This window comes from Mesoplodon densirostris, chromosome 4 (assembly GCF_025265405.1).
Source record: "Mesoplodon densirostris isolate mMesDen1 chromosome 4, mMesDen1 primary haplotype, whole genome shotgun sequence".
Lineage (NCBI taxonomy): Eukaryota > Metazoa > Chordata > Mammalia > Artiodactyla > Ziphiidae > Mesoplodon > Mesoplodon densirostris.
The window spans coordinates 174,517,023-174,535,151 of record NC_082664.1 but is presented as its reverse complement, the minus strand read 5'-3'; the positions used below and the strand labels follow the sequence as shown (position 1 = coordinate 174,535,151).

Below are 18,129 nucleotides of genomic sequence, written 5' to 3'. Positions count from 1 at the left end.
AGGAGGACACCTGGGTTAGGAAGGCTGTGTGGGGTGAGAGAGAGAGAGAGAGAGAGAGAGAGCGAGCGGGAGAGAGAGTCTGTGTGCGCGAGCGCGCTGTGTTGCAGGATTTGGAGATTTGTCTAGAGGTCACGTTTGTGTCTCAATTACGGGGTTCTACGTTAGATGGTAAGTTTGGGATGGCTGGGGGGAGGGGTGTTGTTCCCCTGGAGACCGAAGACACCGCACCCTCCCTCCCTGGGCGCTGCCACCTGCCACCTGCACAGCCGGACAGCAGGAGCCTGGGCCCAAGGGGGAATCCGGCGGACCAGCCCCGAAAGCCGCGAACTTTCCAAGGCACTTCCTTTATTTAATAACCTTAATGCCCAAGGGAAGGGATGAAGTTCATCTTCAAAGCCACCCCCCGCCCCCCGCCCCGGCTTTGTTCTGTCCTCACAGACTCAACCCGTCAGCGAGGACGCCGCGGGCCTGGCAGAGCCGTTTCCGAGAAAGACTAAATCTGTGAAGTTACCCAGAAGGAGAGAGGAGGGGTCGGCGAGAGCTCAGGCGCAGTCGGGTCCACAGAAGGAGTCGCAAACAAGTGAACAAAGAGACCCATTGGGGGCCAGGGCCAGGGATGCCCAAACCGGCGGCTGGTGGGGGTGGAGGAGGCGGGAGCGCGGAGACGCGGCGTCCGAAGGGCTCTCCGCCCTCCGAGCACCAGAGGCTGGCCTGGGCACTCGAGGGGCGAGCACAGAGGGCAGCCGCTGCCAAGGCCAGGGCCGCGGCCCCAGCGCCCGATGGCGCAGCGCCCGAGGATCCCCCGCCTTGGCCCCGGCAAGCTCCGCAGTCTCGGGCACATGCCGACGGCGCTGGCCGCCGAGCAGCGGGGCTACACATGCTGAACGAGGCGCCGGCGCTGGGAGGTTTTGCGCAGGAGCCGCCTGTAGTCGTAGGGGCTGGCGGTGGGCCCGTTCTCCTCCTCCTCGCGGTCCCCCGCCGCCCAGCACCTGCGAGCGAGACCCGGGGCCGAGCGTCAGCGGCGCCACCGCGCGCCGCGCATCCCCGCCCAGCCCGAGTCAGGCGGGTCCTCCTCCCACACCTCCCACCAAACTGCGGGCGTTTAATAACCGCACGTTCAAAACAGCAGGGCAGTGACCAAACGGATCTGCGACATCGCCTCAGCAGGTTTTCAAAACTCCTGAGCAAGGCGCAGAAGGGTTGGTGGAACCTGGCTGTTTGAACGACAGCTAAGTAAAGCATCAGAAGGTGTAGTTCAGAAAGGCGAGTTTGGTTTGGCTTGAAATAAATTCACAACCAATAAACAAACACTTTAGCACGTTCTGGTCAAACAGGAAACTCAAGGTGCTTATACAGACAACCATCATTTTGCAACTGCTCAGTTGTTTCCTTAAAACGTTGCCCCAAAATCTGACCCACCCCTCTGTTCGCCGCAAGGAGTGGGCCCTGTCGGCTTTTTTAACGTTTCCACGTTTTCAGGGAGGCTGCTGGGTCACCTTCCTGAACCCACTGCTGGGAAGCCCTGCCAACGTTTACCTTTAGGGTCTGCAGCTTGCCTGGGGAAGTGGGGAGCTCCCTAAAATGCAGCTAGAGTCATTCTTTCATTTATTCATGGAGCACCTACTAAGCATCAGCCACCAGTGTAGGTGATGGGTGAACACAAGTCCCTGCTTTCCCAGCGTTTATAGTCTAGTGGGGGAGAGGACCATGGACAGCTCCAGTACACCAGGGGGCGGGAGGTCTACAGAGTCTACAGAGGAGTAAAGCAGGTTCATGGGGAAAGGCTGACGGGTGTGTGCCTGTGTGCCTGTGTGTGTGCGCCTGTGTGTGTGCACGTGCCTGTGTGCCTGTGTGTGCGTGTGTGCCTGTGCGTGTGTGCACGCGTGTGTGTGTCTAAGCAATTTCATAGAGGGCGATCAGGAAAGGCCTCTCTGATAAGGTGACATGTGACGAGAGGCCTGAAGGAACGGGAGGAGAGAGCCAGGCAGATCTCTTGGGGAAGGGCCGTCACTCCAGGATGATGCAAGACCCACGTAAATGTCCCAAGATGAGTGTGTGTATTGTGTTCATGGCACAACAAGGAGGCCACTGCGGCTTGAGTGGAGCAAGCGAGGGGGAGGACAGTGAGGGATGAGAGCAGGAGGGATGAGGGGACAGTGTGACAGACAACACAGAGCTTTGAGACCATGGCAAGAATTTGAATTTTACTTAGAGCAAGAGACAAATTGGAGGTTTCTGAGTTGAGCAATTCAGTGGAAGTAAGGAGGCCTGTTAAGAGACACTGCAATAGCCTAAGCGAGACTGACAGGCTTAGGCTTGTGGAGGTTTGAATTGGTCAAATTTTGGTTATCTTGGTAGGTCAATCTGGAAGTGTTTGCTGAATGGAATGTGGGGTGTTAAAGAAAGGAATCAAGAATGTCTCCAAGGTTTTTACCTTAAACCACAGGAAAAGTGAACTTGCCATTTAACGAGATGGGGAAGGCTACAGGAGAGCCCCTCATGGGGGAGGGGAGATAAAGATTTTGGTTTCAGTTGTGCTAAGTTTGAGATACTTACTAGATATTCAGGAGAAGATATTCAAGAGAAGATACTGAATAGGCGGTTGGATACAAGCCCTGACCTACGCTAGAGATTTCAGTTTGGGACTTTTAGGTAAATAGATGATATTTAAGGTCATGAGAGTATGTGTTGATGATGCAAACAAAGGGCTGGGACTCTCCAGTGTTGAGGGGCCAGTGAAATGAGGAGGAATCAGCAAAGGAGAATGAAAAGCAGAGGGTGAGGTAGGAGGCAAACCAAGGGAAGGAGCTGCTGTCCTGGAGGCCAATGAAGAAAAGGTTTAAAGAAAGAGTGTCAAATGCTGCTGATAGGGTGACATTAGGATTGAGAATCATCACTGGATATGGTGACCTTGACAGGGACAGTTTCCATGGAGTGATGGGAATGGAAACTCGAGTATGGTGGCTCAAGAAAGGATGGGAAGAGAGGCCCAGGAGGAGGTAGGATCTCGCCCATCTATCTACTCTTCTGCTGTAATGAAGAGCAGGAATACGGGTGCTCTGGAAAGTCAAGGATGACTTCCAGATCGAGTCAAGGGTACTTTTTATGATGCGTCCAATTGGATCATGTTCGCAGGCTGTCAGAAATGATTTGGTAAAGAGAACAAACATTCAAGGTGCAGAAGAGAGAGGGGACAGTTGCAGGACAATGTTCTGGTGGACATGGAAGGACTAGGATTCAGTGCACAACGGGAAGGTTTGGTCTTAGCTACAAGGACAGTCATCCATGTTATCACTGACTACCTTGCACTTGTTTTCATTCATTCAAATTCATAAGACACTCAAATCATCCTTGCTTTTGTCCCTGATTCCCAGACCTGCTCATACCTTTCTGGTGTACTTGGGTGGTGTGTGTGTGTGTGTGTGTGCATGTTCATATATATATGTATATATGTATATATATATATATATATTTACCTGAACACACTATATATAGAGTATGTATTATATAATATATATAAATATTTTATCAGAATGTATTAGCATCTATATAAAATATGTACTATATATTTCTATATAGGATAAATATATAATATTTATTAGATCATAATTTAATATATGTAATAAGATAGATAAAATATTCTTTCTACAATAACATCTTCCAACATATAGCTTGGCCTGAAGTTTCTCTAATTGTCCCAAAAGGTCCTTTAGAGCTGTTTTTCTGTTTTGTTTTTGTTTTCTATTTTAAAGCCAAGATCCTATCAAGGTTGACCTACTGCACTTGGTTATTTTGTCTCTTTAATCTTCCTTAGTTTAAAAATATCCCACCTTGGAGTTACCTGTCTGCATGGTTAGATAAGAATCCTTTCTCTCTCGAGTCCAGATCCTCAGATACAGTTATAAGGATCGTATCTTGGGCACAACTGCATTACTCCCTCCTCAAGCACCCAGCGTGGGTGCTAAAGGTTATCAGCTCTAAATTCAAAAAGGCCTGTGTTCAAATTCTAACCCCATCATTTATTATCTAGGTGACTGTTTGCAGTATGAAACTAAGCAGGCTTAGCTTCCTCATCTGTAAAATAGGGCAAGGAGAGTAACCATCTCGCTAGCTCCTGTGAGGGTTAAATGAGATAAGAGCAAAGGTTACAGGATAAGAGCACAGCCTAGCACACCGCGAGCGAGCGCTCCGCTGAGGTGAGCTCCCAGCTTCCAGTCTAGGGAACTGCCCCGACATCCACAGACGCCGCTGGAATACCAGGGAGTGGACACGGTCACAGCAGATGTGTGCCTGCCGCTGCGGGGAGGGGAGAACACGCCTGAGGGGAGGCAGACTGGCTTGTTAAAACGGGAAGCAGGTGCGTCAGTGAAAAGCCATTTGAGCAAGGAGTGAAAGCCCTTGGATTTTAGTTCACTCACTCAATGTGGGACTTCAGGCAAGTCCCTTAATCTCTCGGGCACTTGGTATTCTCCCACATAGAACTCTGTGGTTGGACCAGAACATCTCTAAGCTCCAAGATGGAAGAATACATCTTCTTTTGGAGACAAGGGGCACAAATCATAGTTCAGGTCAGTTCTGGACAAGCAAATAAAGATGATGACGGCCACTATTTATGGAACACCTCCCCGGCGCCATGTCTCGCATTAAGCGCCCCGCATTCATTGTTTCATTTAATCTCTCCAACAACACGGCGAGGCAACTAGTAAATCCTTTTGCAGATGTGAAAACGAAAGCTTAAAGAGGTCTAGTAACACGGCAAGGTCACTCAGCTACTAAGTGGCAGAATCGGGACCCAAATCTAAGACCATCTCGCTCCAAAGCCTCTTCTCTTAACCACACAGCACACTGTAAAAGAGGGAGCTATGGGGGGGTCTGCGTGCCCTGGGCTGACAGGGGGTTCACTTAGGATTTTGGAGAAACAGCTTTTCATTGCCTGGTGCTGCTCCCATTTCTCATATACCACATGTCCATCTTATCATGTGCCCTCAATTTCAAAACTTTACAAAGCATTTTTTTGGGGAAAGAAAAAAACATTCCCAAAGTAGTAAGTAAACTACAAATGGTTTAAGTTAAATGTCAAACAAAGTTGGTGGCAAAGTGAAAATCAAATCCAAAATACATATTTCTGCATGAATATTTCTCCCCAATTTTTTTTTTGGTCTGACATCACTGATTCTGAGAAATTACACAGCATAATCAAGAAACCAATAAGTAAATAAAATCACACTGGTTAGAGCTTAAACACAGGTTTTGGATATTATTAAACACAGATATTGTTTATAATTATATAGTATGACCATATAATTTATCATCCAAACCAAAGAACTTTTAAAAGGGAGTGATCTTGATTACACCAAGAAAACAGGTAAAAACTGGGATTGTGCTAGAAAAACTGGGATGTCTGATTACCCTACCATAATCCTTATGATTTTACTTTTAAACAACACATCAATCATAAGATTCAATGCTCAGTAAGAATGCTTTGTCATTAGTCCATACATAAATGAAAATGCTTCAGAAATGGAATGGTGAGTATAAAATTGAAAATGCTATACTTCAACGTACGTTTATTACCTTTCATCAGCTTTAAAACATTGTTTCTGGAGTTCTTGCTGTTGTCTTCGTTCTCTTAAACTAAGGTTGTGTTCCTCTGGTCCAGGATGACTGGGCAAAATTTCCTTATAATAGAAATCTTCCAAATCTAATAATTTTCCCTGACTGCAAATGAACACATAAACACACCACAGTATCAAGCTGTCTACTCACTTAAACTTACAAGATACTTGTTTTCTTCATTTAAAGTATTTACGATAATTAAGCAGTAACACATGTATGTCAATAGGAATGAGAGAGGTCTTGAAATGTGCAAAAACAATATATACCATAAATTAAAAAGAAAAACAAACCCCTCACTTCTTACCTTTAAGAGGGCATTAGCTGCTGGAACAGCTTTTCCAAGTTCTACCACATTCAACTTGGCACAAAACTAGCAGTTACTAGATAGCCGGTGATTCTAATGCTCATTTGGCCAGTCTACATCAGGACTCACAACTGACCCTTGGGCCACCATGAGGAAAGCTGACCCTTATGTACTAACGCAAGCATTTCCCAATTTTACCAGCCCACTGAGGCACACCATGTGTCATGATCTTACCTTATTTCCTTCACAGGTAACCTTCTGTCCTTCCCTACCCCTTTGTCTTTAGGGGATTAATTTCTGTGCTAGATTTTAATTTCTGCACACAACACACACACGGGTGTGTCCTCAACCATTTTCATTCTTGGATCTAGTCAAACTACACTATGGTTCCTGTGGTGCTTGGTATCTCTGGTCTGATGGAACTTCATCTAAGGTCAACAGGTGTAAGTCTGAAAAACTACTGGGTGTTACAGTACTTTGGGGAAAAGTGATTTTCAAGTTAAGATACCAATCTGTAAATGAACTTTCAGAATGCCACTGATTCATAAATCAGGAACTCTGTGTCCACTCATCCTTAATAGAAGAACCCTCAATTGTTTTGAGCACTGTCCGGAAATTAGTTGCTTGAAATATAATATTAAAAGAGTATAAAAGCACTGGTGGGCTGAAATGTTACAGGGAAAGGGGAATAGTGTGAACAGAAGTGGGCCACACACGCGGGTGACATAAACCTCATCTTCCTAACAAACACATAAACATTATAAAAAGTGATTTAGCTTGTCCTGAAGAACAAAAAAGTACCAAGAGTTCGGGGAAAGAAAGTTCATGAACATGAGCATGCTCAAACTGCTCAATCAAAACCATATTAAGGGGACAAGAAAAGCAAATTTCCGTACTGGACGGTACAATTTATTAAAAACTGTTTGAGTTCTCAGGAAATAACTTGCACTGTGTTATCTCAGTATATTTCTGATAGGTAAGATCTTATAAATTACATATAAACCTCATATTTATAATATAAATGTATTGAGAGCACACTACTTCCCAAAATCTATCCACATAAAATGGGTGGTTTTTAATCATAATTTGAACATATGGATTTATATTTTGGTTTGATAAGATGACATTAAAAGTTAGACATAATAATTACCTATCTTTCCTTGATCTTCGTTTTTCTTCTTGGATTGACTTCTAAACAGAATAGAATAATTAAAAAAGACTCTATATATTATGATCTTAAGATTAATTTATATATTACTATAGTATTAACATATAAATTTATTCCTATAAAGCTGATTTAGAAATAAGCAAGTGGATAAAATATATTTACAATCTAAAGAAATTTTCCTCAATTAAAAATTTTAATTTACTCAAATTTTACTAATTATGAATTTGTGTTGTTTTTTTTTTTAACCAGGCCGGGAATGAAATTAATCTTTGCATCCCATATAAAAAAAGAGTTTACCACACAGTGGTGACCCGTCTACACAAGATTACATAACGTGTATCTACCTACAAATGGGGACAAAATGTCAGACTTTCTGGAAAGTCTATCTCTCTATCACAAATGTAGTTGTATTTAGGCAGGTTAATTAGGCCGCTTTGATGTCATCCTTGTTTGCAGGTAAAGCAGATGGGTGGAGAGGTAGGGCAGCTGCAACAGGACACAGAAGGATGGAAATCTGACTCATGAACCTATAGGAGCCCACTTATGGCATAAAAGTAGCAGCATGGATGACACATATGTTCACTGCAACATGTTTTTTCATAATTGGGAATTTGATGTATCACGGCACACTTTAGAATGTTTAAGTATAGAAATACTAGATATATTTTAATCAGTCATTCAATTTGAACACACAAAGTGGTATTTCATTTCATCTTACATACAAAGCAGTATTCTCTTTTGTATTGTGACATTAGTCATGTGTTTCACTGTGTTCTAGCTCAATGCATTTGAACTCCTATATTTACATGTTGAAAAGAAGATATATGTCTTTTAGGCTGAGAAAACAAATACCACACTCACCGTGAACAAGCTTAAGATATTATAATTGTGGCAACCCTAATGCAAGTATCAAGTTGGGTGGCACCATAAAAGTGCAAGATAATAAAAATGGCAATTAATAATGGTTTGTGGGCTTCCCTGCTGGCGCAGTGGTTGAGAGTCTGCCTGCTGATGCAGGGGACACGGGTTCATGCCCCAGTCCGGGAAGATCCCACATGCCGTGGAGCGGCTGGGCCCGTAAGCCATGGCCGCTGAGCCTGCGCGTCCGGAGCCTGTGCTCCGCAGCGGGAGAGGCCACAACAGTGAGAGGCCCGCGTACCGCAAAAAAATAAATAAATAAAAATAAAAAACAATGGTTTGTAAATATCTAGCGTTTTCCCAAGTTATCCTTAGACATACTGAATCATTTTTTCTCATAATTTATCATTTGTAATAACTTAAAATGTTAGATGAGGCAAATAGTTCATAGTTTCTTTTATTCTTATCATTGGTATTTTAGTGGGTGGATGAGGTGGCAGTGAATGCTTTCCTGCACCAAGTCTGGGAGTGGACCATTCAGGAAGTAACAATGTTAGGGGCAGGACACCAATTACATTCCTGTCCTCCTTCCCGTTTCCTGTTACTTCACATTCTTGAGCCAGTGCCCTAGGCTAGGAGGTGCTTACAAATAATGCAATTACCAGCATAGGCACAGCGGCCCCTAGCAGTTCAGTTAATGATCCCTGGGAGCAGGGTGGTGTTTGCTGTGGTGGTTGCTTTAATAGGAGAGGTCCTGCCTCCTTGATCCATTATCTGAAATAAATGTCTCTCTTGTCCTTGATAACCATTTTCTATAATCCAAAATAATGCTGATTAACAGAGATCCCCTTTCTACAACCAAGAATCAAATAACGTTCCACCCTGGCGAGGACCCCTTTTTATTCTGGATCAGCATTTCCATCTGGGAGATGGTGTGTACAAGTTGGTTCTCAGTTACAGGAATTCTTAGAAGAGTAAATACTGTCTGGGCTTAGTTCTCTCTTGCCTGTGCTAGAATAGTCTAATGAAATGTAATTCAATGATATATTTTTCCAAAAATTATTTAAGATGGTTTATAATAGAAGCAATTATGTAATCAAGGTAATAAAATAGGAGTTGTAAATAAGGAACAAAGAGGGAAAAAGAAATGAGTGTTAAGATAGAGCTTTACATGAAGTTGTCTCTCAGTCCCCTAGGCTCTAGGGCTAAAGGGGTGTATGAAATGGCATTATTGATCATGAAGAAGGATATTGCATTTCCTGGAAGAGGATTTAATATGAATTTTATCACACAGGACTTTATATCAGGAGCATTTACACACACACCTCGGAGATATTGCAGGTTTGGTTCCAGGCCACTGCAATAAAGCAAATACTGCAATAAAGCAAGTCACACATTTTTTTGGTTTCCCAGTGCATATAAAAGTTACGTTTACACTCTATTATAGTCTATTAAGTGTGCCATAGCATTATGTCTAAAAAAATGCATACCTTATTTTAAAAATACTTTATTGCTAGAAATGCCATAAAACTGCCGGTGGAGGGTTTGAAATACTACAAGAATTACCAAGAGACAAAGAGACAGGAAGTGAGCAAATGCTGTTGGGAAAATGGTGCCAATAGACTTGCTGAATGCAGGGTTGTGACAAACCTTCAATTTGTAAAAAAAGAAAAAAGAAAAAAAGAAAAAGCAGTACCTGTGAAGCACAATAAAATGAGATATGCCTGAATTACTAAGACCAATGATGTTTGCAATCAGAGTTTTGATATGACAAATTACAAACCTGAAATTTTAAATGCAAAAAAAGAAGCAAATGTCCTATGGCAGTTTCTTATCAAACTAGAGTAAAGAAGAGAGAAAGACAAGGAAACAGAGATGACTTACGGAGGAGATATCCAGTGAGGAGGTTTCTTGAGGAGGCCTTTGAAAGAACAGAGGGCTGAGCTCAGAGGACTGAAGAAGCCATTCCTCAGTCACTGCATCTCACTCCCTCTCCCTCCCACCTGACATAAAGAAATAATTTTATCGTAAGACTTTAAAATTCACCATTACATCATGGCGGACTCAGTCTTACTTCCCTTTTGGAAATACACGAATATATAATGTATTCAGAGGCCTTCGCAAGGATGAAGAGGGTAGCCAAAATGTAGACATAACAAAAAAGGGACCTGGGAGTGGCCAAACCACCTACTGCTGTGATTGAGGGAAGGGCCCAGAAAAATAATGGGACCGGAAGGGACTTGTGATGTGACGGGGTCCATTACTCACTTCTTGAGGAAGCTGTTGGCATGGAGTCATTTTGCTGATGGCTGCACAGCTTCTACGTGTTAGAGCAGACACCACACGCTGTGACAATGGGGCGTGAGTGTTCAGCTAATGTTCTCTCCTCCACAGCCACGTTTCTAAGCTTCAGCTTACTCTTATTTTGGACACGACAACAGCAACATTCGCCAGATGTAGGAGATTAAGCATCAAATCATAGAAGAGAGCTAGTATTGATGTTAAGGCAGTCGGAATGACCATACTAAGTGGTGACATCCAAGGAGAAATGAACGCTATATTAATAGGTGAGACATCTGTCAGCACAGCTGCTCGTGTCGGGCAAGCATAAGGGGTGTCTTGTCCACAGCTCGGCAGCCTGAGAGCCTCGTCTAAAGTAAGTTGTGTGTTATTTAGCAAATAGTCTCATGACGAGCAACAGTGGGGCCATAAGAGTGAGCAAAGTCCCTGCCTTCCAGAAGCTTCTAGCCCACAGGAGAGAGTCAGCCAGGAGACAAGCAGATACATATCTATACCTGCTGTGAAGAAAAATTAAGTAGGGCCAGGAAGATACAGAGAGACAGGTGCTACGTTAGATACAGCTGTCAGGGAGCCTCTCTGATAAGCATAGTTCTGAATAAAGTACAAACATTTTTGCTCACTACGGTGACCTGGGTCATGAAGAAAAGGTTTAAAATGTGCAGTATAATGTATTTGAGAAGGATGTTTGTGAAAACCATTTAAAAGTACAGAGAATGTTTTGATGGTTAAAGGGGATAGGGCTCCATCACAGCTATAAATTTCACTTACATGTAACACCCCAAATCTGGGTAAAGGCCAGATAAATATGAACCCATGGTGTGTTTTCACTTCAAATAATATACTAGTTTTCTATGTTTCACTGAAGCCACAGATTTCAAGACTCGGGGTTATAAAAAGGTTTCCAGTCACTGATAAATTAAGATGCATGAAAACACTTTATACTCATTTTAAAAATAATAGTACAATGACAAAGTAAGCTTCTTGGGGGCAGGGACTCATTTGTGAATCAGCTATATATATATATATATATATAGCTCAATCAGTCTGCTGTATACCTGAAACTAATACAACATTATAAATCAACTATAGTTCAATTAAAATTGTTTTGAAAATAAATTAAAAAATAAGTAAAATTGACTGTGGTGATGGTTGTACAACTCTGTGATTATACTGAAAACCATTTAATTGTGTATTTTAGATGGATATGTGTAGGTACCCATAGTATATAAGTGTGTGCATATGTACCTATAGTATAAAAGGGTGTGTGTATGTACCCATGGTATATAGGAAGGTGTGTGTGTGCATCCCACAGTATATAGGGAGGTGTGTGTGTACGTACCCATAGTATATAGGGAGGTGTGTGTGTACATACCCATAGTATATAGGGAGGTGTGTGTGTATGTACCCATATTATATAGGTGAATGTATATATACGTATGACTGCCTTTGTGAATCATGTGGAATACGTAAAACAAACACTAGGTATTCTGATATTTGAGTTTGGAGTCAGAGGGAGAATCTGAGCCAGAGACCAGGATTCAGGAATCAGCAGAAACTGATGTCATGGCAGCTGATGAGACTGTCCGAAGGCAATGAGATGAGAAGAGAATCTAAGATTGAATCCTAGGCAACACCAAGGGAAAGAGAACCCTTCCAAAGACACTGGAGAGAAATCAGCAGAGAGAAGGGAGAGGACTGGGAGATGGCTGATTTGCAAGTCAACCTTCATGTATTGCTGGGGAGGTGGGGGACTTAATTCCAACTCATGGGAAACATTCTCTGGGCTCTGTAGGGACATGGAAGGTTGTTGCTGTCTTCACTGTGGCAGCAGGAAGTGAGAGAGGGAATAAGTATTGTAAATGGAAGGACCAGCAGGTGCAAAGGACTCAGGAGCGTGGGAGGCCACGCACTGGCAGAGGTGCCAGCAGTTAACTCTGGCCAGTGGGCACGGGGGCGAAGAGTGGTCCTGGGTCCCATAAGGAAGGAGTCTGCACTTGATGCAAGAGTTGCCGAACCATTAAAGGGACTCTCCAGGGAGGAACACAATCAAATTTATGGTTTAGAGAAATGTTCTGGTATGGCTTGCAGAGGCTGAGATTAGAAGCAGTTAGGTGGGGCCTGAGCTACTCCAGGTGAGGAATGAGATGGTCTGAAATAGGGTAGCTGACGTGAGGCCAGAAGCAGAAGATGAATCGGAGTGAGCCTTTGTGGGGAGAAGTCACACTTTAGCATGACTGAGCAGCAGGCAAGATTCAGGGTGCCTCGCAGTTTTGCTGGTTTAGGTAACTGGGCAGATGCTGGTGGCATTCACGGAGAACAGGAACCTAGAGGGAGGGCAGGCTGGCAGGGGTGATGCCGAGAGCTCCCAGGCTGCTCCCCGTGAGTCAACAGGAGCTGGGAAACCAGAAGACCTCAGTACAATTAATGGCCCCGACAGCTAAGAGGTGCCTTATCCATGTCTCAGGATCCTGATCTGTGAGATGGGGATGCCACCCTCCAGGCTCTCAGATTCGATCTCACCATGTGTGTGAACACACCTCACTCTAGGCCTGGAATTTAAAAGGTGCTCAATAAACGTCTCTTCCTCCTCCTTCCTTCTCCCCGGCCATTTACGCTAAGGTTCCTCCCTGGAGAGCTCCTGCTGTGATGCCCTGCTCTTTCTGGGTTGATATTTGCACAGCAGCTCAGATTACAGGACCAGAAGAGAAAACTGCTGGGAGGGCACAGGGGTTACAGGGCTGCGGGAGAGGTGTGGACCCTGAGGAAGAGGGGTTGGAGGACAGCCAAGTGCCCAGACTGTCAGCCAAGGGAGGGGCAGGTAAGCAGAAACCGAGGGGCATCTCCTTTGCAAAGCCTTCCCTTTTGACGGGACTAGTGGTCGGTTTCCACACTGGTTGTTAGGGGTGCTACGGCTCCTACCTGATAATGAAAGTGAGCCACTTACATGTAGGAGAGAATAGTACGTGGAGTCTTCAGGGTTATTTAGTGTTTTGGGTTTCCGGGGCCGCCTTGGGGGTCTCAATATTTTTGGCCCCTCTCCTTTGGAGATACCTACAAGAAAGGTGATCATAAACAAGCACTCAGTTACAAAGGCTAGTATCAAGCACTGTTTACCCTTTGTGTTAAATAACAAATTATAGGGCTTCCCTGGTGGTGCAGTGGTTAAGAATCTGCCTGCCAATGCAAGGGACACAGGTTTGAGCCCTGGTCCGGGACGATCCCACATGCCGCAGAGCAACTAAGCCTGTGCGCCACAACTATTGAGCCTGCGCTCTAGAGCCCGTGCGCCACAACTACTGAGCCCACGTGCCGCAACTACTGAAGCCCACGTGCCTAGAGCCTGGGCTCCGCAACAAGAGAAGCCACCGCACCGCAGTGAAGAGTAGCCCTACTCACCGCAACTAGAGAAAGCCCGTGCACAGCAATGAAGACCCACTGCAACCAAAAATTAAATAAATAAAAATTTATAAAAAAAACCCCAAAAACAAAACAAATTATATACATACAACTGGGGCAAAAACTGGGAGAAAGAGGAAATTCCTTTGTTCCCCCCACAAAACCTTATTATATTCTTCATCATGTGTTTCCTTCCGATTGTCTGGTGGTCTAGGATTTTGAGAAGTAAGGGGAAGAGAAGACAGGGAAGAAAAGAAATGCACAGTTTGATAATGTGTAATGGCAGCTGAGGGTGGATGGAGCGAGCAGACAAAGCCTCCCCCTGTCACTGGCACTACAGAGTGACCCATCCATCCATCCATCCATCCATCCATCCATCCATCCATCCAAACACTGCATGATCCTCATTTTTAAAGTACCACCTCATATTATGACCCAAGCCAAGAGACAGCTCAACCGCAGGCTGGACAAATATTCACCAGTATTTAGAATCTCAAACTATTAGAATGTTCAGATTGGACTTTAAAAACCTCGGCCAAGAAAGAATTAGGTTTGTCCTCTTCTCCCTGCTCTTTCTTTGATAGAGCCAAGTTCTCAAATCCGCAGCAACATCATCAGCGTTTCTGATGATCTTCACGCTTTGCTGTCAGTGCTTGTTACAAGTGGCTTTATGTCTACAGAGTTAATAGGCCGCTTACAAACAATTTCTGTCTATTTTTCATGATTCTTGACCACCCCATCCCCTAAGTGCATTTGTGATAAATATATCAGGGTTGGGCTGGGAGTGGGGTATGGGTGCTTACTGGAGAATGGCTTACATTCAACAGATATCTGAGCACACATTTCTTAGCCGGACTTTAAGGGCATCAATGGATCATTATTGCATATAATAATGGGGCAAGGGCTTCCCTGGTGGCGCAGTGGTTAAGAGTCCGCCTGCCGATGCAGGGGACATGGGTTCGTGCCCCGATCCCGGAAGATCCCACATGCCGCGGAGCGGCTGGGCCCGCGAGCCATGGCCGCGGAGCCTGTGTGTCCGGAGCCTGTGCTCCGCAACGGGAGAGGCCACAGCAGTGAGAGGCCCGCGTACAGAAAAAAAAAAAATAATAATAATGGGGCAACAATAATTCCTAATCCTCAGAGATAGAAATACACAGAGGAACTGAATTGTTCCAAACGATTCTAATCAGATCAAGTCAAATCTATCAAATCAATGAATGCTCCATACTTACTACGTGTAAGCAGCCTTGACTGGCAGCGTAAGACCGCTCCAACCAGGATGGAGACTCACAGATGCCTAACTTCCTAGTCCCAGCCCCAGCTCACTGTGTGAACATATTTATCACAAGAGCATTCATATCCTAACGTTATCCAACTCATTCATTTTAAAATTTATGGGAAATTGCTGGATGACAAAGATAGATCAGCTAGTTGGGAGTATGTCATCGTGGTGTAAGGCATGGAACAGTGCAAACCAGGACAATCATTCATTACCGTCCTTTTTAGAATAAAACAAAAGAAAACGGGATCTTTGTTAATGAGACCACGTTATTAGAGATCAGTTATAGATAGGAGGAGTAAATGTACTTTTCCAACCAATCCCTGGAGGTTCATCTCCCATTCTCTCTCTCGCTTTTCCTCCAAAGGAGTAGACAGAGGAGGTGGAGGGAATCCAGATACCGGAGCCCTAGCCGAATCCTGTCTTAGACCATCACAGGTGCGAGGAAAGATGATAAAACCTGAATTTTCGCCACCACAAAAAACAGTGGTCTTTTATTATTTTCCTTCTCCTTATTTATCCTCTCTCCCAGCGCTGATTTTTTTTTTTTTTTTTTTTTTTTTTTTTTGCGGTACGCGGGCCTCTCACTGCTGTGGCCTCTCCCGTTGCGGAGCACAGGCTCCGGACACACAGGCTCAGCGGCCATGGCTCACGGGCCCAGCCGCTCCGCGGCATGTGGGATCTTCCCGGACCGGGGCACGAACCCGTGTCCCCTGCATCAGCAGGCGAACTCTCAACCACTGTGCCACCAGGGAAGCCCAGATCCACTAGTTCTTCTTGCTTACCCTTGCTACCACCCTGGGCTAAACTGCTCATTTAACATCCGTGGCAGCGTCTTAATGCGCTCTGTGCTTTATCTCACAAATGAAAACCAGATTTTCCTTCCTTAAATACCACGATGAAATTTCACTTTCCAAATATTCATGATGCTTTTTTCCTTCTTCATTAAACCAAAACCTCTCCTAAATCCAAGTTACTTACAATCTCAGCCATTCCAATTTATCTCCCACTTCCCCCCAAAATGAACTACCTCCTCTGGTCAGCCTCATTACCTAACTGGAACCCCAGCACACCATGTTTAGAGCTGTAACTTTGCTCATTCTCATCTTCTCATAGAAAGGTTTTTCATGGCCTCACTGAAATCTTAAGCATCCTTCAACGCCTGTCTCCACCTCCGCCCCTTCCGTGAAGCTTTCACAGATGGCCCAGTGATATCCATCTCACGTGAACGTCAACGGTACTCACAGGCTGTGCAATTTATTTGAAACGTGTTATGGGCTGAATTGTGTCCCCTCAAAATTCATACAGTGAAGTCCTAACCCCCAGTTCCTCAGAATTTGAAGGTGTTTGGAGAAAGGGTCTTCAAAATGAGGTCACTATGGCCTCACTAATTCAGTATGCTCGGTGTCCTCGTAAGAAGAGGAGATTAGGACACAGACACACACAGAAGGAAGACCATGCGAAGACAGAGGGAGAAGATGGCATCTATAAGCCAAGGAGAGACCGCAGAAGAAACCAAACTTGCCAACATGTTGACCTTGGACTTCTAGCTTACAGAGCTGTGAGGAAATAACATTTCTGTTGTTTAATCCCCCAAGTCTGTGGAACTTTGTTATGGCAGCCCTAGCAAAATAATGCAACACTTAATCTCATATTTCTTACTGCTTATTATTTTTACCTATGACCTTAAAAAAATAGTGGGACCATATGTTTTTGGATGGTGGGCATTATACCTTAGGAGCTGATGCCCTCATGCTTTTTCACTGGATATGTACAGGTGGTAGGTGTTTGGAGATGCTAAAAAGCCTAACTGAATCCATTTAAGCTTAGAGGCACAGTGTTAAGTGAAGAGCAGACACTCAATATAATTTTCTTAACTGGATCACTATTGTCACCAGATATAAAAATAAATCCTGATTCTTCAAAGATAAATGTAAATGAAGGAACCCACAAACATCCTGAAAGAAAATCTGGATGACTTCATGAACAATCTAGGGGTACAAATGTCTTAACTAAAACTCAGAAGTCATAAAAAGGTAGCAAATGACTACAAAATACAGACCAACAGAAAAATGAGCAAAAGATGTAAATAGCAAGTTCAAGATGAGCAAATCCAAAAAGCCAACAAGCATGAAAAGCAAATGAGCTTGTTAGCAGACAAGACAATATGAATTAAAATAACAGTGTAATATCATTTTACTCCAGGCATATTAGCTAAGATTAAAAAGAAGGATAACACTGCTGGACAGGATGTCAGAAAAAGTGAATTCAAACAAATTGTTGAAGGAAACGTCTTTTTAGGGCCTTTTAGGAAAGCAATCTATCAAAACCCAAAATGCCTTTCAACTCAACTACTCCACCCCTGGAGGCTTATCCCATAAAAATATCATCAGTATACAAGGACATTTTCAGAGACGTTTACTGCAACATTTTTCATAGTGGCAAAAAATCGAAACAAAGTGAATACCTAACAATAGGGGAAAGGTTACATAAATTATTGTGATCTTCATATGCAATACCATATGACTATTAAAAAGGATGATTTTTAGCTATACCTGTTGATGTGCAGGGATTCCTGCTCAGGTAGTAAGGGAGAAAAGCAAGATGCATAATAAAATTATGACAAAAAATCTCTATATCTGAATGTGTGTGTAAGGGCATTTATGCACATCTGCAAAAGATATAAAAGAACACATGTTTTATAAGAGCTTCCTTGATGGGGAGAGTAATGTGGGTTGGAGAGGGAGAATGGTGGTGGGCGGGAGGGGGGAAGAAACAGGAAAAAAAGAGAAAATGAAAAAAATATTGCATTCAAAAGAATCCTGGAATGTATGGTATGGCCACATTTATGTAAAATTATAAATATGCATGAGGGAATGTGCCTACTACAGAGATAAAAAAATCTCAAAATGTGTTGAATTTTCAGAATTTCCAATTAATTCTTATATCTTGCAGAGTTGACTTTTTTCTTCACCAGGATAATGCTAAATATTCTTAAAGGGTGTCTTCCCTTAAGACATGGCCATGTAACGTGGGCAGCCAGTAAGTGAAAATTATTGAGGAATGTATTCAACAGGGTCTGACTGTTCAGATTAAATTTCCCCAGGCTATTTTGTATTTTTGAGGAACAAACTGCCTGTGAGCTTATCAGCATACAAATATTTCAGAAAGGCGTTAAGTTTATTTTGCCCTCTAAATTTTTGTTCC

The 18,129-nt window shown here is 43.6% G+C and overlaps 1 protein-coding gene across 1 annotated transcript in view; it reads right to left on the bottom strand.

Annotated features, from left to right (window-relative positions):
* Nucleotides 1–871: 871 nt before the first annotated feature.
* The window catches only part of MYO3A (myosin IIIA), a 169,124-nt gene continuing 151,866 nt past the window's right edge, over nt 872–18,129 (bottom strand). Inside the window, exons 32-35 of the mRNA XM_060095468.1 lie at nt 13,192–13,298; nt 7,071–7,111; nt 5,575–5,718; nt 872–989 (exon numbers count right to left, since the gene is read on the bottom strand). Coding sequence (XP_059951451.1) covers nt 872–989; nt 5,575–5,718; nt 7,071–7,111; nt 13,192–13,298 — 410 coding nt within the window. The remainder of the gene's footprint in view (nt 990–5,574; nt 5,719–7,070; nt 7,112–13,191; nt 13,299–18,129) is intronic.